We start from the raw sequence: 23,011 nt of genomic DNA, 5'->3' as shown, positions 1-23,011 counted from the left end.
TCGCATAAATAAATCACTCAATTTGTGTTCCATTTTTCCCCAGTGAAAATCAGGGAGCATTATTTAAAACAACAACAACAACAACAACAACCAGGGAATGGAGAGGACTTAGTAAAGGTCCAGACAGGAACGTTCTGTCCAAAGGCTGTTTCCAGGCCTTGCACGAACCTCAGTCTCAGAAGACTGAGCCACAGGGAGGTGCAGCCAGGGACCTCAGCAGCATTCCCCCCTCCCTTGTACAGTCTGTGCTGGCCGCTTAGTACTGGAAAAGGTTGGGAGATGGGGAGAGCACCAAGAAGAGCCGCTTCTTGGAGGGGTATGTTCAGAGAAGACTTCTGAAGCTGATACTATGTAACTGTACTATTTCAAGTCCCCTCCTGTCATTGGCCTGAAAACATCAAATTTCTGTTTCCACATGGAATTGTAAATAACAACATGGGGGGGGGGACTTTGCTAGACAAAATAAGACCCTAAAGAATTTCTGGCAGCAGTGCAGCCCCACTCCCAACTAACCGTTGCTGAATAGTCCCCCAGTCTATCTGGAATCATCTAACTATTAAAAGATACGTAATAGAAGACTGCATTTCTAGGGAAAAATAGGGCCTGTGTATGCCTGACTTGCGTCACACACCTCGGCTGTGAACAAACCATGCAGATTTCTCAGACTCCGCAATCCCTGAGACTTGGCATCATGACTCAGATGTGAATGAAGTCAGAAGATTGCTTTATTTTTGTTGGGAGTCACCGCCTCCTGATTGATTTGGCAGGCTTTGAGTATTTTGATATTTGTCTCACAGGGTTTTAAGGTACTTAAAGCCAGAGGTTAAAATGGCTACAATTCTGGTGGTAGTCCTTGTATGAGGCTTAAGGATCCCTCAGTTGGAAGGCTAAGGAGCTCTGATCCCAGCTGTAGCCTGATTGTTCTGGATTTACATGCAATCCAGCAGCACACTGGATAGTGAAGAAAGTGAAATATTAGGTCCAGAGTTGCTGATCTCCAAACCCCCCCAGAGTGCTTAGAAGAGTTAAGCATTCGATAAAGAATTAGCTTTTACAAACTGACAGGGTTGAGCTTTCCCCAACCCACCCAAGGTCTATAAATCAGAAGGATGTCCAACTACTTGAAAACAATAGCTTTGCTGCCCGGAGATAGAGAAATGATCAAAGTGGCCTTCAATTTGTCATGGGGAGTGCAAGATGCTGCTGGTTCTACTCATCTGCCTGCAGCGCTTCCCTATTGATGTAGTGGGTTACTACCCACTTTTCAAAGAAGTTGGGGGAGGACCTACCTTTTAATTTTTTGTGTTTTATTAAAGTATAGTTGATTTTCAATGTTGTGTCAGTTTCTGCTGTACAGCAAAGTGACTCAGTCGTACATATATGTCATTCTTTTTGAGGACCTACCTTTTAATGCTGCTTGTAAAGACATTTTCTGACTTGAAAAGAGCCCCTACCAAAGGTTTCTGGGGTTTTGGCTTTGTTTTTTTCCCCTCTCCTCTCCACCTGAAGTGCTGGGTTTGTCAGGTGTGTGCGTCCACGTGTTCGATCTTAGTTAAATAAACCTCACTGCAACGCAGTAAGAGAGGTAGCTGTGTCATATGCGCTCCAGAGAGTTCTCATAACCTGTGTCAATGAGTTGAAGGTCCGGGGAATTTTGACCCCAATTTCACCTTGCCTTACAATTCACTATGAAATAGAACATTGACTCACTTTGGCTTCCTTGACTCTGCAAATCCCTAGAATTTTCTATTGAATTGCTTTTTCCCAGAGGCAAGGGGGGAGCCAGCTGGACTTTCTTGGTAATAAGAGGACCCCAAGTTCATCTGCAGACGTTAAACAATTCTACCACCTTAAATAGCAGAAGAGCAGGACCCCCCCCACCTGCCCCCGCCCCCAGAATTAGAAACCGGACTGCACTGCACCGGCTTGGGGACCTTAGGCTGTCTGTGAAATGGGAATAACACCGCCCAAGTTGTAGATCTCTGACAGTCATCTAAGCAAGGATTATCAAAGGGCCCAGCACCCAGTAGTTTCCGTCTTTCCTTCGCCCATCAAGGGGGCGAGAGAGTTAATGGAACTCTTGCTGGGAAGCGCATCACTAATTTCAGCCAGAACCTGACCCACTGAAACCTGAAACTCAGGGAAGGATAGGAAGCGGGAGCAGCCCTTGGGTCTCTTCCCGACGACCCTCTGTGAAAAATCGATTCGCGATCGAGGCCGCGCAGTCCCTTCCCATCGCCCCACCTCCATTCCCACCAGGGGCGCGGCCGCCGCCCCCGCTGCCCCCTCGAGGCTTCAGGGCGGGGGGAGAAAAAAGCCAGACCCGGGGGGGTGCGGCCGGCCTCCTCGCGAGCCTCGGGCCTCTGGGAACCGAAGACGCCAGGCGCTGTTTGCGTCTTTGAAGACAGCCCGCCCGGGGGCGCGGCGGGCTGTGGGCGTGGCGAGCGCGCCGCCCTTCCTGCCGGGGCCCCCGCCGCGGCCCCGCCGGGAGAGCGCGCCGGCGCGCGCGGGGAGAGCGGGAGCGCGCAGGCGGCCGGGCCCGCGCCGCGCCGCTCGTCCTCGCCCCGCGGCCGCCGGCTGCCCCGGCCCTCCCTCCCCCGCGAGCTGCGCACCGCCGGCCGACTGACCCAGCCGCCCGCGCCCGCGCCCTTGTCCGTCGACCCCGCGGCGGGCTCCAGGCGGCCGGCAGCATGAGCGGCGGCGGCGACGTGGTGTGCACGGGCTGGCTGAGGAAATCGCCCCCCGAGAAGAAGTTGAGGCGCTATGTGAGTGCGGGCGAGAGCGGGTGCGGCCGCCGAGGGCGCGGGCGGGGGGCGCCCTGCGGCCTGCGGGAGGGCTGCGGGCTCCGGGGGGCCGGCGCCGGCGGGGAGGGCGGGCCTCGGGGCGGCTCGGGGCTGTGCGGGGTACCTGCACACCTGTCACAGGTGCGCCGCCGAGGGGCGGGGCGGGCGGCCGGCCAGGTTGAGGCTGCGGCTCCCTCTCCGCGGGGCGGGCGCGGCGGCGGCGCCTCCCTAGCCAGCCTCCCTGCAAACTAAAGGCACTATTGAAGTTTGTATTGATTGTTTTCGGAGCCGGAAAGAGTTGATTCCCGGGGCCGGGGGACCGTAGTAACCCCGAGCGGCTTCAGCCCGCGGGCTTGGGGGAGCGAGTAGGAAAGGGGGGCGTAGGCTACGGGGCCCCGCCGCCTGGCCCCACAAAGGGCGAGGCGCCTCACACCCTTTCCCCCTTGCCTTTCTCTGCCCGCCCCTCCCGGTGGCCGCCTGCTTCCTTCCAGTCCACAGCCTCTGCATCACGGGCAGCGTCAGCGGCATGTGCAGCCCTTGTATTAAGTGACTCATTTGTTTGTCCCCCTTCTTTCCCTTTATTCTGTCTGTCTCTCACATGGATCCCCCCGTTCCTCCCCTCCCCAACCACCCCACGATAGTGACACTGCAGTTTGGTCGGCTACAACTGGCCCGGGTTTTGTGTTGTGCGGTCCTCGGCGTCTGGGGTCGGGAGAGATCAAGGTTCTCAGTTGCCAGGTGGTGCTAAGCGACGTGTTTACTGAAATTGCTGGGGCAGCCTCTCCCTTCTCGGTGAGAGGCTGGCAGTATCGTGGGGAAGGTGGTACAGCCCGGTGGGAGCGGTGAGGAGGTCTGGCTTTTTTTTCCCCTTCCACCTGAAGATGTCCTGCTTGGTGGGGTCAGAGTACGAGATGGGGCCAGTCCCTGAGATTTGGCTGAAATCAGTCCTGGGCTGTTCGCCTGAGTCTGGAAACGCAAGCAAGGTAGCTAAAAGGTGTCCCAGTTTGCCACCCTCTCCTCGTCCCTTCCTTTGATATGTCCTTGTTAAACCGACTCGTGGTGCCGGGCTCTCTGGGATCATTCCCACAGCCTGGAAGTGAGCTGTTGCCTTCCAGCTGCAGTGCATCAGGGGAGCTCGGAATAGACCCTGCCCTCTGTCAGCTGCACCAGTGGCTTTCCATGAGGGGAGAGGCAGAAGCTTACCAGAGTTTCCTGTCTTGGCTCCCCAGATCAGAACCGAGGGACTTCTGGCCTCTGGATTGAGGAAGTGACATTCTGTTTTTCAAAGGAAGTGTTGTTGTTGGGGAGAGCGAGCCAGTGTGTATGTAAATGAAATCAGGCTCTTATTTAGATCGTTTGCTGGGGGGAAAACCTAAGGATTTAGCGCATGACATTTGAAAGTAGACATAGATTTTAAATATAGTAGGGGTGAGACAATGAGGTGTTCATCTTGGTTTTAAAGCTCATTTTCAGAGATGTCTGTGTAGCCAAAGAACTCTGATTACTAAGAAACTTCTCTGGAGGGTTCTATGGGTTCATTCGGAAAAGTGAATCTTTCTATTGGGAGGTTAAGGAAGAGTAATTTGCTATTAGTATTTTTACGAATATAAAACCAAACCAAAATCCTTTGGCCCCAAAGAGCTTCTGAAAACCATCAGTTAAAGTGTCATACCATCCTGGCCAGTGGAATAAAGCATCCAATAAAAATATGTTCTTAGTTGTTAAATTAGAACCCCATCCTAAACAACCTTGAAACTTCGTTTCTGAAACAGTTTGCCACTGTATCTACATTGACTGAGGACTGCTTCAGCTCAATCACCTAGACTCTTTATGGTCCACTTCATGGGTATTTTCGTTCCCAAGCAACTTTAGCTCAAAATAACCAAGTGTGGAGGCTTTAGGGTCAAGCACCTTTCCCCCCATTTGAAGTACTTGACACCCTGCAGTCATAAGATGACCTCAGCCTTTTCCCACCCCCCTCGCAGCTTTATCCCATAAGACCAAACTAGCAGCAGCTTTTCTTAGGCTAGAGTCATTGGTATGATTGGAAATTGCCCCTCCTGTGGAAGTTCAGTTCCCTTAGTTGAACCTGAGCTGATTTGTTTGATCCTGAACTCTTGGGGAACAGTCTTCCCTGGCATCTTCTTTTCTTTGAGGGTCTTGAGAATGTCTTGCTTTAAGTTAGAACTCTTCCAGCTCCCTCTGTTCAGCAGAGGCCCAAGGTCATCAGGCCCAAACTAGGAAAGAAGTATTTCCTAACCCCGTTGCAAAACACCCCCCGCCCCCCAATGGCTGCTTATTCTGCTATATATAATGGCCATGTGGTATTAGAGATTGATAAATCTTCATTGTAAGAATGTATCAAGCATCTGAAATAAGGGGGAAAGCAGCTTATGAAATAGATTACACCTGCTTAAAATTAATTTAAAAACCTGCCTCTAATTTGAGGCGGAGGTAGGTGTCGGGGTGAAAAAATAACTTGAAAGAAGCTATGGCAAATGTTAGCAGGATTAGCTTTAGGGAATTCTGTGTCTAAGAAATCAGTGTCTTTTCCAATTTATTGATTAGAAGAAAGAGTAAAAGGTCTATTCAGTATTTACTGTGTGCTCTGGAGGGATTACAGAAAGTGACCTCTGGAAATGGTGAGTATTGCCCCCGGGGCATCATAGTAAGGTTGCGGTGGGAGGCTGGCAGAAGGAACAGCCCTCCCGTCACGCCAGAATATGCGGGTATATGAGTATGTGCATGCTCTGCACGTGGGTGAACACACACACATGTACATGTATAAAAAGGTGAAGCTGTGTCTTCTTGAGGAAAACGTATTTTATGACATTTACTGCCCTATAATTTTCTATTTTCTCTGGGTTAGAAGATTTAGGGGAAAAGATTGGTGGCAGCACTGCCCCCTGGTGGTTAACCTGGAGAAAGTTGTGTATTGATTGTAAAGAACTGAATTTAAGAAACTGCTTGTTTTCATTTTATTTGTTAAATAAGCTTTTTAAATTAGATATTTGTGTCCCTGGCACTGGATTAGATAGTGATAATAAAAGTTAATCCAAAAAAAAGTTCATCCACCCGTTCAGTCTTAGTGGATGACCTTGCCTTCTCCTTCACAAAGAAAATGAAGCTATTTGGGATAGCTATCTGCACACACTGCAACCACATTCCCAAGTTTGTGTGGTTCATTTCGTTTTTCTTTGGAATTCGTAGAGTGGATGAGGTGCCCCTTATCACTGGGCTAACTCTGCACGCTGTGCTCTGGAACATGTTCTCTCCTGCCCATTTAGGGCCTTCTTCCCCTTTCTGCCATGAATCTTCAACTTTTCCCTCCACCGCTTCCTTTCCATCAGTGTTTAAACATCCTTCCTTTTTAATAAAATTCTCCCTCATTGTCAGACCCCTTCCTTCTCACTGTGCTTTCTCTTTTTCTTTGGGCTAAACTTTTTCGTGACTGCGAATACTGTCTCCATTTCTGCTGCCTCCTTCTCAGTGGGCTCCAGTCTGAAACCTACTTTGCCGTTTCACCAAAGCTATTCTCAGAAAGGCACCAGTGTCGCCCAGGTGTCACTAAATTCAGAGGTGTCGTTTTCATTCCTTATTTTATTTCTTCACTGCTTGATCATAATGGACCACTCACTCTTTCTTGAAGCACCTTCCTCTAGTCTTGAATGATACCATGTATGCCTGACTTTTCTCCTTTTTTGGTCGTTTCAAATTTTCTTTGCCAAACTGACCCTCTTTATCCAATTCTTAAAGGTTGAAGCTCCTTTTTAGATACGGTGGCTATGCTCTGGGCTCTTTTCTCCTCCGTGGAGATCCTGTCTATTCTCCTGGCTTCAGTTGTCATTTGGATGCTGTCACTACCGAGTTAAATTTCCATCTCAGAGATGTGTTCGGAACTCCAGACTTGCAAATGCAGTTTTTAGCTGGCCATCTCTACTTGACTGTCTCCCCGTCATCACAAACCCACCACACCCAGAGTTAAACTCCTCTTTATTCTTCTCTTCCTCATCCCACATCTGCTCAGTAGACGATGCCATTGAACATCCACTTGCTCTGCGAGAAACTTGGGTGGCGTCCTTGACTCCTTGCTAACCACCATCCCAAGTCTAATCTTCCACCAAAACCCATTGGCACCATCATTTTTTTTTTTTTCTGTACACTTCTCCATCCCTGCTGACATAACTCTTGATTACCATTTTAATAGCCATCGGTTGTGCGCTTACCTGTGCCGGGCACTATGCTTAGACATTGCTCTCTTAATTTAATCCTTTTAGCCCTAAGAGAAGGGAAGTGACTTGCCCAGCATCACCTAGCTTTGTCCCAAAGTCTGAGCTTTTTTTTTTTTTAATTTTTTTTAAATTTTGAGGTAATTGTAGAAGCAGTGTAGTTGTAAAAATAGTAAAGAACCCATGTACCCTTCACCCAGTTTCTATTAATGGTAACATCTTTGCAAAACTGTAGTACCATGTGATAATCAAGATATTGACAGTGATACAGTCAAGACATAGGACATTTCCATTAGCACATGATCCCTTATGTTGCCCTTATATAGTCATATCCTTAACCCATGACACTCACTAGTTTCTTCTCCATTTTTATGTATTATTATTTCAAGAGTGTTACACACGTGGATTCATACAGTACCTACTTTGGGGGGGATTGGCTTTTTTCAGCATAATTCTATGGAGATTTATCCAAATTGTTGTATACATCATCAGTTCATCCTTTGTATTGCTGAGTAAGATACCATGATGTGGATGTACTGCAGTTCATTTGTTTAACTGTTCATGTGCTGGCTTTCATTTACATTTCCCTATGGATAATGCTGTTGAACATCTTTTTGATGATTATTTACCATCTGTATGTCCTCTTTGGTCAAATGTCTCGCGTCGAGTCTTTTGTGCATTTTCTGTTTGGATTGTTTATGTATTTATTTATTTTTTTACTGTTGAGTTTTGAGAGCTCTATATATGCTTAAGGTACCAGTCCTCATAAAACGTGTGGTGTACAAATATTTTTTCCCAGTCCGAGGCTTGTCTTTTCATCTACTTAACAAAACCTTTTTGGAACAAAAGTTTTTCATTTGGATGAAGTCTGTTTATCATTTTTTTCATTTTTAGATTGCATTTTTTTGGTAAAAAGCGTAAGAACTCTTTGTCTAGCCCAGTTGCAGAGATTTTCTCTGTTTTTTTTCCCCTATATATTCTACAGCTTTATATTTTCCACATAAGTTTATGGTCTATTTTATTTTTCATATAAGGCGTGAGACTTAGATTGAGATTGACTCATTGATTGATTAACTATTGGAAAGGGATGCCTGATTCTTCCATCAACCATTTGATGACAAGGCTGTGCTGCCTTCATTGAATTGCTTTTGCATCTTTGTCATAAATCAGTTGAGTGTATTTGTGTGCATCTGCTCCTGGGTTCTCCGTACTGATCCATTGTTCCATGGGTCTATTCCTCTGCAAAACCACATACTCTTGATAACTCTAGCTTTTTGATAAGTCTGCAAATCTGGTAGACTGATTCTTCCATTTTATTCTTATTCAGATTATTCTTAAATTTTTCTGAAAGATAAATTTGGAAAGTCAGCACATTATTAGAAAATGCAGACAATATTTTTTTTTTTTTGTCTTTTTTTTGCTATTTCTTTGGGCCTCTCCCGCGGCATATGGAGGCTCCCAGGCTAGGGGTCAAATCGGAGCTGTAGCCACCGGCCTACGCCAGAGCCACAGCAACGCAGGATCTGAGCCGCGTCTGCAACCTACACCACAGCTCACGGCAACGCCGGATCCTTAACCCACTGAGCAAGGGCAGGGACCGAACCCGCAACCTCATGGTTCCTAGTCGGATTCGTTAACCACTGCACCACGACGGGAACTCCAGAAAATGCAGACAATATTTTTATTCTATTTTATTTTTGTCTTTTTAGGGCCGCACCCATGGCATATGGAGGTTCCCAGCCTAGGGGTCGAATCAGAGCTGTAGCCACCAGCCTAACACCACAGCCACAGCAATGCCAGATCTGAGCCACATCTGCGACCTACACCACAGGTCACGGCAACGCCAAATCCTTAACCCACTCAGAGAGGCCAGGGATCGAACCCGCAACCTCATGGTTCTTAGTCAGATTCGTTTCCGCTGTACCACGACGGGAAGTTCTTTTATTTTTATTTTTGTTATTATTATTATTTTTTTTGTCTAGAAAATGTGAACAGTATTAAAGTGTAAATTAAAATGACCTGTAATCCCATTAACCTTGAATTTTCCTTTAAATGTGTCGTCTCAACAAAGAATATGCCTCTAACAAATATACTTTAATTCAGTAATTTATCAAGCAGCGATTGTGTGCCAAATACTCAAGTTCTGGGACTGCAAAGAAGAAAAAAGAAAAGGCTTCCTGGCGAAGTGGCCCTGACTGGAAGTAAGCCCAGAGGAGAAAACTTTCCAGCCAGAGAGACCACTGACAGTAGAAGGCCTGTAGCAAGGACCTGCATCATGTGTGCAGACTCGAACAGCAGTTCAGTGTGGCTGGGTCGTCCGCAGGGGTGATGGAAGAAGCGGGCCGGGAGACTGGAGAGTGGGCCAGAGAGAACATGTGGGCTGGTAAGAGCAGGGCAGAGGTGCAGATGGTCAACAGTACATGAAAAGTTGCTCCGCAACAGAAATCATTAGGGAAATGCAAATCAAAACCATAACGAGGTATCACTTCACACCTGTTAGAATGGCTGTCATCAAAAAACAAGAGTTAGCAAGTGTTGGCAAGGATATGGAGAAAAGGAAACCCTTGTCCTTCTGTTGGTGGGAATGCAAATGGGTGCAGCCACTCTGCAAAAGGGTATGGAGGGTCCTCAAAAAACTAAAAACAAGGCTGATATATGATCCAGCAACTCCACTTATGACTGTGTATCCAGAGGAAGTGAAACTAGGATGTTGAAGAGAGATCTGGGCCTCAGTATTTATTCATTGCAGCGTTATTCACCATAGCTAAGGTGTGGAAATAACCCATACGATGTGTGTGTACATGGTGGAATAATATGCAGCCGAGGAGAGAGAAGGAAATCCTCCCATTTGCAACAGCGTGAATGGACCTTAAGGCATTACGCTACGTGAAATAAGTCATAAAGGGAAACAAACATTGTATGATACCACTCATGCGTGGAATCTAAAAAAGCCAAACTTGAAGAAATAGTAGAATGGTGGCTTCCAGAGGCTGGGGTTGGGGAATTCGAAGAGAATTTGTGTCAGAGGGTACACACTTCCAGTTAGAAGATGAGTAACTTCTGATCAGAGATCTGATGCACAGCATTGTGATTTTAGTTTACTGTGCACTTGAAAATTGCTGGGAGAGTAAAGGTTCTCATCCCAAGAAAAGAATTGCGTGATTGAAAGGGGGTGTTAGCTATGCTGCAGGGGTGATCACATTGCAGTATATGAACTACCCGCCCCCACCTTTATGCTTGCTTCTTTTTGTTTATCTACCCGTTGTCAAAAGAGTGAGTTGGTTCCTTAGTAGCCTTCAAAGTGATCAATTAAGGTATCAATTTTTGGGTATCATTATACGCTCACGTGTTCATACAGTTTGATGCGTTTGAACCCGTTCTGATTGTTTCTTTTACTGATGCTCAGATTGTACTGTCTTCAGCTAGTGGAAGCCTATTCAAGTTGGCTTCTAAGTCCTTTTTTACATAACCTTACTCGTATTTGATTGATTGTTTGTTGTCTGGTATGACAAGATATCCCAGGCTTATCTTGTGCATTTCCTGATCCATACCTGGAATTAGCCTTTTCCTCAAAGAGTTCTTTTCTTTTCGGAAAAATGGTATCTAGAAACCCACATGAGCTTTAAGGGGTGCTTGTTGCTTTTGAGTTGATCACACACACAATTTCAAATATTATCAAGATTTCATCACATTGGCTTCATTTAGTCTTTTTACTCTTTCTTTGCTGGAATATTTTTAAGCAAATTATAGACCGGTTCATAAGTCTTATAAACAGGTGTGAATGTACCATACCTTACTGATGCTCAGATTGTACTGTCTTCAGCTAGTACAATCCACTGGTGGGATATTTGTATTACTTCCAGTTATTCACGGTTAGATATACTCTAGGCCCGTTCTGTTTTAGAGGTGGAACATCTTCTGAGCGTTTCTCCCCAGCTGATAAGCCACATAGCATTGAGGTTTCATTAACTATCACTGCAGAACACTTGGAAGATTTTCTTGGACAAGCAGTCAGTATGTTTCCTTAGCCTCCCTTGGAAGAACATGTGAGTTGGAGCTTTGCCGGCTTGCAAGAGCAAGGGAAAGGGCTAAGTTTTATGTACAGTAGTAGAGAGGTTAATTATCTCCTACGGGCTGTAGGAATGAACCTGTTGCTTTGATCTTTTGCTATAGTTCTTTAGAGGAAAAAATGGATATAAGCTAGGTAGATAGGTAGTTTTTCGTCTATCAACAGAAGCTAACAGTGTATTGAGTTTAATGCCCATTAGACGTCTGTCTGAAGATACTGTCATTAACAAATAGGAGTTCCCGTCCTGGCGCAGCGGAAACAAATCCGACTAGGAACCATGAGGTTGCCGGTTCAATCCCTGGCCCCGCTCAGTGGGTTGAGGATCTGGCGTTGTCGTGGGCTGTGGTGTAGACCCGATTGGAACTTCCATGTGCCGAGGGTACGGCCCTTAAAAAAAAAAAAAAAAAAAAAAAAAGGACAAGAAAAGACAAAACCCAAAACCCAAACCAAAACCAAATAGTGAGAGTCTGCAGTGCACATGGTATTCCCTTCGGAGCTCACAATCTCGTGGAGGAAGCGGCTTGACTTACCATGGCGCGTGATACCAAAGGCAAAGACCAGGGCTGGAGGAGCCCGGCAGGAAAAGGTCGAGTGTGGTCCAGGATCCCAGTCACAAGACCTATGTTTACGTTTTACTTGCTGGGGAATCTGCCCTTTCACCTTTCTGCACCCGTTTCCTCATGCCTTCTTAGCACTCAGGTCATGTGTCACCTTGTGGCAGCCTCTCCTACCCTATCTTCCCCATCAAAGTGAATTATAGAACCCCTTTTCGACACTCCTGGGTCATTATGCATTCATATCACTGACTAACTGTTGGTTTATGCTGTGCCCCCCGACCCCCGCTCCAGAACGGTAGCCCCTGGGATGTACCACCTCCTTGGTTCAGCCTCGTAGCCCTGGTTCCTAAAGCACAATCAGTTATTGATTGACTAGGACGTTATATGCCTTTAAGTTTTGAACAAATATTACTTTAAGATTGGTTACATTTCATCAGAGAAGAAAGAGCTTGAGTGGGAATTAGGATTGAAAGAGTGTTGTTTTTTTTTTTTTTTTCCTTTTAGCAGTAGGTTTTAGAAACTGATAGGATAGGCTGAAAAATTGAATTTTTGGTAATATTTCAGTTTTACTCTTATAATGAAGTTATTGTAAATACAGAATATTACAAAAAAGCAAATAGCAACATTAATTTAGAAACAAAACAAAACACTGGAGTTTGCTTCCTGGCTCAGCGGAAACAAATATAGCTAGTAACCATGAGGACATAGGTTCGATCCCTGGCGTCACTCAGGGAGTTAAGGATCCAGCGTTGTCCTGTGTTGAGATATAAATGTATACCTATAGCCCTTCCGCAATTATAAAACCAAAAGAAATGCACAAATTGACTTTAGAACCAATATAATTCACATTAACAACAGTGGATATTTTGCTGAAATTAAATTGTTACTTAAAATGTGAATATGGCCCTTTTTCCCGTGGAGCCTATCTTTTCTGTGTCCCATTCTTTTCTTTGTTTGAACTACGGTGAAACTGATGTGTATAGCAAGCCATGTGGCTTTTAATTGGTATGACCACATTATTTATATGCAGTCACCTCTGTCCTTCTTTCTCATTAGTCATGAGTGTATGAAATTTCAAGAACTTAACACATCCGTAAGATTATAAAAGCAAAAGCTGGGCAGCTTTCACCTGTAAGATAATCGTTCACATGATCAAGACTATACTTACATATTTATTTTAAGATCACCCTTGAGATAAAAATTCAGTATTAAAAAAAAAAAAAAAAAAGTTCCCGTCGTGGCGCAGTGGTTAACGAATCCGACTAGGAGCCATGAGGTTGCGGGTTCGGTCCCTGCCCTTGCTCAGTGGGTTAACGATCCGGCGTTGCCGTGAGCTGTGGTGTAGGTTGCAGACACGGCTCAGATCCTGCATTGCTGTGGCTCTGGTGTAGGCCGGTGGCTACAGCTCCGATTCAACCCCTAGCCTGGGAACCTCCATATGCTGCGGGAGCGGCCCAAGAAATAGCAACAACAACAACAAAAAGACAAAAGACAAAAAAACAAAAAAAAAAAAAAACTGAAGCAGATTGTATATTCCTGGGGATGATGTGTCTTTGGGCCCCATTTGAAAACTCCTGGTAAGTCTGTAAAAGGCATGGGCTGCAAGGTTGACTCTGGGTTCGAGCCTTCTCTGTGCTTTATAAGTTTGGCGAGTTTCTGACTCTTTTAGAGCTTTCATTTCCTTTTTTGTTTGTTTGGTTGTTTTGTGTTTTTATTTTAGGGCCACACTCACAGCATATGGAGGTTCCCAGGCTATTGGTTGAATCAGAGCTACACCGCAGCCACAACAACACCAGATCCTTAACCCACTGAGCGGGCCAGGGATCGAACCTGCATCCTCACGGATGCTAGTCAGATTCGTTTCTGCTGAGCCATGATAGGAACTCCAAGAGCTTTCATTTCCTAATTTGTGAAGTGGAGATAATGGTAATTTTAACCAGTTAGTTAAATAATTTTAACTCAGAGGAGTGCAAACATGCATGCTTTTCTTTCTTTTTTTTTTCTATGGTCAGACCGTCTCCTCTAGGGGATCCCCTGATGATAGGTAGCTTGGGCAGAGCCCACAACCTTCTCTGGTCACTCGGGGTTATTGCAAGTCCACCCTTGTAAACCTTGGCCATTGGTGTTCCCATCATGGCACAGCGGGAAGTGAATCCGACTATAGGAACCACGATGTTGCGAGTTCGTTCCCTGACCTCCCTCAGTGGGTTAAGGATCTGGCATTGCCGTGAGCTGTGGCGTAGGTCACAGACGTGGCTCAGAGCTGCTGTGGCTGTGATTGGACCCCTAGCCTGGGAACCTCCATGTGCTGCGGGTACAGCCCTAAAAGACAAAATAAATACATAAATAAACGAACTTTCACCATTTGCGAATGGACAGCTTTTCCTACTCCTCTGAGTGACCCGGCTCGTGGCTCTGGGGGTGCGAAGTGGGAAGAGACGGATTTGGTTTACTTTGCTCCTCCTCCCTGCCCCTCACCTTGGGGAGTGGGGGGTGGGGGGCCGCGGAGTCCGTCTGGGGTACTTTCCTGCTCTCCTCTAGACTCCAGTGGTCCTGGTGTGTAAGGACGGGCAGGAGGGAGAGGGCAGGGGTAAGTGTCTCTTAAGTGCCTGCTCTTGGCCTTTACTGGTTGGCCGACCAGCACCGTTTGTGGGCGGTCTCCGTGCTTGTGTGTTCTTAAGAGAATAAGCTTTACCACTGCATGGCCTCCAGACCTGGAGAGGCAACTGTATTGGGCTCTTTCCGTCTCTTTTAGGCCAGACTCTCTCACTCTTGGTTCCCCACAGCTGGGGTCCCCTTGCCCAGGGGACAACCTTCTTGTATGGGGATTCTTGCAAAGTCATCAGTTTCCGTGGGACTCCTAGCCATGCCAAACGGTGTGGGAAAAGCACTGCTGTTCCCTTTTCCCTCCATTTCTTCTTCTCTTGTTCAGAATGGTCCAGGATGGATCTGAAAGTCAGCTACCTGAGCAAATATTCACCAGACATTGCAGTTTTTTAAAAATTAAAAAAAAAAAATACTGTCCAAGTTCTTTTTCTGTGGCACCCCAAAACTCTGTAACTGTTTCTCTTAGGGGAGCCCACTGTGGGCATAGGGAGAGTACCACCCCAAATTCCAGCACAACCTGCTGGGTCAGAGGGTCCACCGTCCCCCTCCCCATCTGTTCTTTTGTGGACCGTGGGAGGGGAGGAGCCGTGCAGGGGCACAGAAGATGGTGGAGTTAAAAGGTTTCATACTGTAGCTTCTTAATAAATTCTTAAATAAGCCCACCTTCAGTTATTGATTGTTCTCTTTATGGGGAACTAACCTCGTCTCTACTCTTAGCTGTGGCCTCCATTTGCTAATTCTGGTGCAACTGGAAAAGTCACATAACTACTTTATAAATTGCCGTAGGATGAAATTTGATAATACCAGACCCATCGTAAGCACTCTCTCGATGGTAGTGTTACACTTACTACAGTGCCAGATTTTTTTCACTCTTCTGTTGTTGGACATTTAGGTAGTTTACTGTTTTCCACAATTTTAAATAAAGCTGTGATGATCTTTATAGCAGAGACTTTTATACTTAGGACAAATTCCTCTGAAAGGAATTCCTAATTGAGAGAGTGCAGTTATTTGCACGGCTTTTGTTACATCAAACCAAATTGCCTCTCAGAGAGGACAGAGTTTGGGTCCCTCTGATTCTTCTTTGATAACAAATACCATGCTATTTGAAAATATTTGACAGGTGAAAAAGTAGTTCCTTGTTTTAATTTGGATTCATTTGATTGCTACTGGTTTGAATGCATTTTCATTCATTTTTTTCAACAAGTTGCTAATTCAGATGATAGGTGTTTTTTGATGTAATGGGAACCACTGAGGGACTTGGGGTGTGGGGAAAAAAAGGGAACTTGGAATAATGAGCAGGGAATCTCCAGCCATAGGGAGGGAGAACAATGACCAGACCTGAGCAGATGTTCCTCTTACTCAGAAGTTCCCTTCTGAAATTCCCGTTGTGGCTTGGTGGTTAAGGCATCCGACTAGGAACCATGAGGTTGCAGGTTCAACCCCTGGCCTTGCTCAGTGGGTTAAGGATCCGGCGTTGCTCAGTGGTGTAGGTTGCAGATGAAGCTCGATCCCTCGTTGCTGTGGCTCTGGCGTAGGCCGGCAGCTACAGCTCCGATTAGACCCCTAGCTTGGGAACCTCCATATGCCACCAGAGCGGCCCTACAAAAGACAAAAAAAAGAAAAGTTCCCTTCTGAGACCTTTCGGCTCTGATTCCATAGATTTCCCCTATGTAGGCTTCTTGTTGATTTCAAGGGTCACCTTAAATGTCACCTGCTTTCGCCACTTCCTGGTTTCCTCTGGAAGGACATGTGTTGTCCGCATCATCGCAGCACACCTCTGTGTAGCTCTTAGAGTACGGCTCTGTGACTGCTTTTGGATCTCTCCTCTTCATTGCGGGCGCCTCAAAGGCAGCGGTTTTTCTTCTTTGACCTCTCACATTTGGCACAAAGGCGCTCAGACAGGAGGTAGGATGATGAATGGGAAGCATCCTTTCTCTTTGCTCATAAACAGTTTATCGAGGAAAACAGACGTCTAAACTTTCTGAATATACTGGAGAGTGTCCTGCTACACTAGAGGCTGTGGAAAGCATTGCAAGAGGGTAGAATAGAGGGATTCATTTCCCTTCAAGTAGGGCCGTATCAGGGAAAGCTCCAGAGAAGATCTGACAGTGGGGCCGGGCTTTGCAGGATGAGTAAGAGTTCATCCGGCGGGTGGGAGAAGAGCATTTCAGGTAACGAGAGCAGCCTGGCTAAAGGTCTAGAGATACAGGCACGTGAATGTCGAGGGAAGGTATATGGAATAAGGCTCAGGCGGCCTCCTCTGTTCTCCCCAAGGGCCCATCTTTATTGCTTTTATTCACCCTGGTGCCTTTGCTTTGTCTGGAATATCTCTCCCAGTCGGCCTGGACCGTATCAGTCATTCTGCAAGGTTATTGAATGGTTAATATACATCCTGCTCCAAGGAAAATAGGCAGAAATGGGTGCATGGAAAACTCTAAATGGCATCTTGGGAATGTTAGCCCCGAATGGAAAATCTAAACAAGAGAGGGGTTATCTTTCCCAAATTCTCTTTGGACTGCTGAGATTCCGAATAACTGAGACCGTTTCTATTACAGCAGCTGTAGATAAAAGAGTCTTAACAGTCACAAAAGTATTACAATTTATTTAGTCCCCTCCCTTTGTGATAGGGTAACAGTTTCTCTCAAACCAGGCTTAGACCGTCAAAGAAAATATAGCTTCCTATCTTTTAAAATAACTAACCCGCTTTTCTGTCAGTTCTCGCCTATTGTTCCAATTTCTTTTGCTTCGTGATAAATTTTTGGACATGATAAGGCATGCCCCAAACTTAGTGGCATAAAACAACCATTTTATTTTGCTCACAGATTCCATGGGTCAAAAATTCGGACAGGGCATGGCAGGGACTTGTTTCTGCTCCCACATTTCTGGAGCCTCAGCTGGGCCAACTTGAATGGCGAAGTGTCCCTCAACCGCGAGGAACTGGCATCATGTGAAAGTGTCTTCGCTCTCACAGCGGTCAGCAGGGCCGGAATGACTCCAAGGCTCCACTCGGCTGGGCTGTTGACTGGGAGCTTCTACAAGTGGCCTCTGCTTGCAGCCTGGGCTTCCTCCCGTGCGGCAGCCTCTAATCGTCTTACAGGGCATCTTAGAGCCACTTCCTACCTGGTGGCTCGGGCCTTAGTGGCCAACATGGAAACTTCGTGGCCTTTTTTAATGGCCTCACTTTAGAAGTCATACAGTGTTACTTTTGCCGGACTTTGGAGGTCAGTGGAGTTTCAAGCCCACTCAGATTCAAGGAAAGAGAAACATAGACCCCCACTTTTTGGTAGATGGAAGCTCAGAGAATTTGTGACTTTTTTTTTTTTTTTTGTCCTTTTAAGGCAGCTACCCACGGCATATGGAGGTTCCCAGGCTAGGGGTCAAATCAGAACTGTAGCTGCTGGGAGTTCCCTTCGTGGCGCAGTGGTTAACGAATCCGACTAGGAACCATGAGGTCTTGGGTTCGGTCCCTGGCCTTGCTCAGTGGGTTAAGGACCCGGCGTTGCCGTGCACTTTGGTGTAGGTTGCTCTGATCCCGCGTTGCTGTGGCTCTGGCGTAGGCCAGCGGCTACAGCAACACAGGTCCCCCAACCCACCGAGCTAGGCCAGGGATGGAACCTGTATCCTCATGAATTCATCGGTTTCGTTACTGCTGAGCCATAATGTGAACTCCTGGCCATTTTTTAAAGCCGCTGTAAAACATCTTAACTTTTCAGGATAAACAATCTCCTTTGACTCTTTTCAAAGTTCAACTTGCTAAGTCAGAAAGAGAAAGACAAATACCTATGATTTCACTTATATCTGGTACCTAATATATGGCACAAATGAACCTTTCCACAGAAAAGAAAATCATGGACATGGAGAACGGACTTGTGTTTGCCGAGGGGGGTTGGTGGGATGGATTGGGAATTTGGGTGAGTAGATAAAACTGTTGCCTTTGTAGTGAATAAGCAATGGGATCCTGCTGTATGGCAGTAGGAACTCTATCTAGTCACTTATGATGGAGCATGATAATGTGAGAAAAAGAATGTATACATGTATGTGTGACTGGGTCCCCTTGCTGTACAGTAGGAAATTGACAGAACACTGAAAACCAACTATAATTGAAAAAATAAAAATCATTATAAAAAAAAAGTTCGGCTTCCTAATCAGAGCCCTTTGAGTAAACATTTCATTCTCCAGAGTTCTGCCCACTGGCCATTCTCCACCCCTAAATCTTGTTCAGTCAGGGCAGGGTTGGTTGGTTGGTTTGTATGTTTGCTTTTATATCATTTAGCTCAAAATCCTTAGCAGCCTAGAACCATGTCGCAAATAATTGATGCTTAATGCCTGTTACTGACAGCTTAATAAGAAAGCTTACTTTGTGGGAGTCAGAGCGAAGAGGCCAACTGTGTGGCCATCCCCGTTGATGTCTGTGCTGTGTCTGCTTCACTGTCTTGTCTGGAACATATGCTGGAATTGTCCACTGAGGTGTATCTAGTACTGTCTGTCCTTTGGGAGTCATGTACAGGAACCCACCATGGCAGTTGTGGTCGTCTGTCTCAAAGTCCCTGAGCACAGAGAACTCTCTGCTCCAACGGCACACCTCTGCTGGTCTCCCAGTCTCTTAGCAACAACTAGATGCCCTGCATGCCATGCTCAGGCTTTAGGAAACGAGCAGGGCTGCCCCAGCTCATCTTTCTGACCTTCTCCTGCTGCTGCAGGCAAGGCCTTGCTCGCATACCATGTATTGGCACAGGGCTGAAGATTGAACCTCAGTGACCTGAAGGCCACCCCATGTTATGTATGGAAACTGGAGTCTCAGTATTTCTGAAGCGCCATTGCTCCCTGAGTTCGAGAAGGAATGTGTATGTGAAGGGGACTCTGTCCTTGTTGACCTGTTCTACCCCCTTCCTCCCTCTTAAGGCCAGACGAGGCGGGCTTCTCTTTGACTTCCGCTTCCATGGCTGAGGCTTCTCCTCTATCACATCCTCCTTTCCAAGCCAAGCTTCGCTGCGAAGAAGGAGGCGCTTTATAGATGGAGCACGTGAAAAGAAACTGCTCTGTCAACAGGGGAACACAAATTAGGAAGCATTTCAAAAATAGGTTAACAGTTATTCTCCCTTATATCGATGCCCAAGTAAAATGACCTCAGCTCGTTAGACCAGCTTCCTTCTACCAGACGTATTTTCACAGCTCCGCTACCTCAGGGGCGCTTGGAGAGTCCGTCTCTGGAAGGCGTGAGTGCATTGTCAGCACTCTTTAAGTGCTGCCCTGTCCTTGTTGCTGACTATAAAAAAGTGAATCCTTGAGTGTCAGCTTTCTCTTCAGTCGAATTGAGATTTGGTGCTGGTCTTCTGATTGACAGCTGTCACAAGTTTAGCACGACTGTTAAATGAAAGCTTCGACCATATGCATGGAAACCAGTTTCCCGTCCCATTCTTCCTGAAGGTTCCTAACACTGTTTCCAGAGGACCTGGGGAGCTTTAAAAAATACAGATGCCAACCTGCTATGGTCTAAATAGATCAGAACCTCTGACGGATGGGGCCCAGGGATATGTGTAAAAAGTTAATTCATGTGATTTGTGCACCCCCTGATTAAAAACCTCTGCAAAGAAAAAGGCTGAATATGCAAATACATTGTAGTGTGCTGGGAGCAAGTCCTTTGGTGAGACTGTCTGAGGCTTTTGTTTAAGTTGGACTTGACCGAGTTAGAAGTCTCTTTATTTATAGCTTGCTGTTGTGGGCTCCAAGGTAATAGCCTTGCCAAGCCCTGTTTCTCATCCAAGCCCTTTGTAAGCTGAGGGGACAGATGCGCAATGCCTCCTTGCTTGCATGCACGTCCTGATCAGGGTTTTCTATGAACTGGATTTGTGGTCACTGAGCCTTGAGCCAGCAAGTGCTATATGCTCTTTTGTTATTGCACTTGACGTGCATGGTGCTAAATGTAAACTGTCTGTCTAAAGCTGCCTGATCCTAAATTGATGAATCTGTGTCATGGTGGATACAAAGGGATCTATATTATCCCGAAGAGAACAAAATGGCATTATCTTATCCTTGTAGGAAGTTATTGTGCAATGAATGCTTAAAATGTCTGCCAGGTGCAAGGACCTGTGCCAGGCAGGGTGAGGGATGAGTAGTTTAACAGGAATAATATGAAAGGGATAGTATCAGAAACCCCTGAGGATTTGGGTCAAAGGGGCTTCAACTTTATGTCTCAGGTTTTAATATATATATATATTTTTTTTTTTTAGCTTTATTAAGATATCATTAACATACCATAAAATTTGCCATTTTAGTGTTCAATTCAGTTTTTTTAGTATAGTTCACAAAGTTGTACAACCAGGAGTTCCCATTGCAGCTCAGTGGGTGGAAAACTCAACATAGGGTCCATGAGGATGCGGATTTGATCCTTGGCCTCGCTCGGTGGGTTGAGGATCCAGTGTTGCCACAAGCCGTGGTGTAGCCTGCAGATGCAGCTTGGATCCGGCGTTGCTGTGACTGTGGTTTAGGCCTGTGGTTGCAGCTCCAGTTCAGCCCCTAGCCCGGGAACTTCCATATGCTGCAACTGCAGTTGTGGAAAGTAAAAAAGGATTTTTTTTGTTTCTTTTTTTTTTTTTTAAAGTTGGACAGCTATCACCACTATCTAATTCCAGAATATTCTTGCCCCAAAAGAAAACTCCATACCCATGAAGCAGCCGCTCTTCACTCCCTCCTCCCCAAAACTCAGGGCAACCACCCGTGCGTTCTGTCTCTGTGGACTTGCCTATTCTGGATATTTCATAAAAATGGAATCATATGCTCTACAGCCTTTTATGTCCAGCTCCTTTCACTGGGCATAAAGATTTCCAGGCTCATCTGTGCTATAGCATTTATGCACTTCATTCTTTTCTGTATGAATAATAATCCATTGTGTGAATACATCACATTTTGTTTAAAAGTTTAACGTAATTGTTGAAATGAATGCTTGGGTGATTTGAATGGAAACCAGTTTCCCATCCCATTCTTTCTCTAAAGACCCAGTGGAATTGTTAGGTCATATGGTAACTCTGTGTTTAACTTTTTAAGGAGCTGCCAAATGGTTTGTCTTATTTTTTTATAAGAAGAATATATTCATGTACTATTTTTGTAGTTATGAATCAATTTTTAAATTACTTTAAAAATAGACCAGAAAGTATTAGAGGGGATGCTAAGAAGTGTGTATATCCAGTGCTAATTGTGTCCTCTGGAACTCCCCAAGTTCTGTTGCTTTTTAATTTTCGATAAAGTCATAGAAGCCAGACAGTAGAGGAGCTGTGTCCCTTCTATCAGAGTCTCTAACAGAAAAGCTGGAGTAGAAGGTGGACTCCTTCTTCACATCCATCTCAGCTGTTTCCTCCCCAGCAAGATAGGATCTTCCCTGTTCTGATCTCAGAGCATGTTGATTGAGACTCTTCACTTTCAGCACATTCTGCCAAGGCACTGATAGTGTATATACCTCTCTCCCGCTAGATTTAGAAAAAGTCTTGTGCTCCTGTTTGTAGCCCCCATAGAGCATATGCTCAGTATATAACCATTAAATAATAATCTGAATTATATTAACATCCTGAGACTTTTCTGCTTGATAATAAGAGGAAAATTCCTTTGTGACCAAGATCCCTAGTTCGTGTCTCTGTTATGTGGAGTTGCTCACTCTTCTGTTTCTAACCAAGGCTGTATGGTTTAAGGCAAGGTTTTAAAGAGCTGATTTTTTTTTTCTTTTTAACAAAGTGAAAGTAAGCAGGACTAGTTGTGGGAATAGGGTTAATGCATCACTTATCATGAAGCTATATTATCTAAGCGTATCCATAACTCTGCGGGCAGGAGGTTGGTAGAGAGCATCTGAGGAAAGATTAGAGAAATTATTTTCTTAGAATATATTGTGAATAAATTGTTTATGTGTTATGTATGTAAACACACACATATATAGGTATATAGAGAAAAACACGTATGGATTTGCCTGTTATACACAGATTTGTCCATTCATGTGTACGTGGATACTGTTCTGAGCATGTCTTGTGTATTATTTAATCTTCACAGCAGCCCTATGAGATGGGCACTTCTATTTTCTCTATTTTATGGTTAAGGAACTGAGGAATAGGGAAATGAGGAAATTTGCTAAGTTTTCTCCATTAGAAAAGAAAGGAAATAGATTTTTACCCCAAGCAATCTAGCCTCTCGATGTAGAATAAGCACATGTTTTTATGGGATAAATCTGAGTTTCGATCCTGGCTCTGCTGTTTCATAAGAACATGGCCTTGGACAAGTTATCTCTCTGAGCCTCCTTTCTGCAAGGGATAATGGGCAGATTGGGAGTAAAGTTCTTCATTCCACTTTAATTCCCTTAGCTCCTTCTTTGTGGATATGTCTTCACTAACATTACACAACCTGACGGTGGAAAGATAGGAGAGTGATGGCAGATTTCAACTGAAATTTCTTGGGCGTTGGTTGTGTAACACGTCAGCTGCTCAGCATGTCCTTTTCTGGACATGTTGACGACTTTGCTTTGAAAACTCACTGAGAGACCACTTCATTCTGACCCAGTGGGAAAGAGCTTGGCAATAGGAACCTGGTGGGAGTTTGGGAATGTGATGGTCAATTCAGTTTGCTATCAGTGAGGAGAGAGATATTGTACCCTAGACTTTAGGAATGCACGTTTCAGAAAGTGCATATCTAAACTCTTAACCAAAGCTAGTACATCGAGAGAAGACGACCAGGGGATTGTATGGGAATCATGTCAAAAAAGGAGTAGTTGGGCATTCCCGTCGTGGC

General features: G+C 45.4%; 1 protein-coding gene across 2 annotated transcripts in view; it reads left to right on the top strand.

Annotated features, from left to right (window-relative positions):
• The window catches only part of GAB2 (GRB2 associated binding protein 2), a 187,766-nt gene continuing 167,275 nt past the window's right edge, over nt 2,521-23,011 (top strand). For both annotated transcript variants that reach the window (XR_002335549.1, XM_003129701.4), the window contains exon 1: nt 2,521-2,765. Coding sequence is in view for 1 of the 2 variants with exons in the window: in XM_003129701.4 (XP_003129749.1) it covers nt 2,691-2,765 (75 nt within the window). In the remaining variant the exon portion in view is untranslated. The remainder of the gene's footprint in view (nt 2,766-23,011) is intronic.

The sequence above is a fragment of the Sus scrofa genome, chromosome 9 (assembly GCF_000003025.6).
Source record: "Sus scrofa isolate TJ Tabasco breed Duroc chromosome 9, Sscrofa11.1, whole genome shotgun sequence".
NCBI classification, from domain to species: domain Eukaryota; kingdom Metazoa; phylum Chordata; class Mammalia; order Artiodactyla; family Suidae; genus Sus; species Sus scrofa.
The sequence above is the reverse complement of the archived record's forward strand: the minus strand, read 5'-3'. Positions and strand labels throughout refer to the sequence as shown.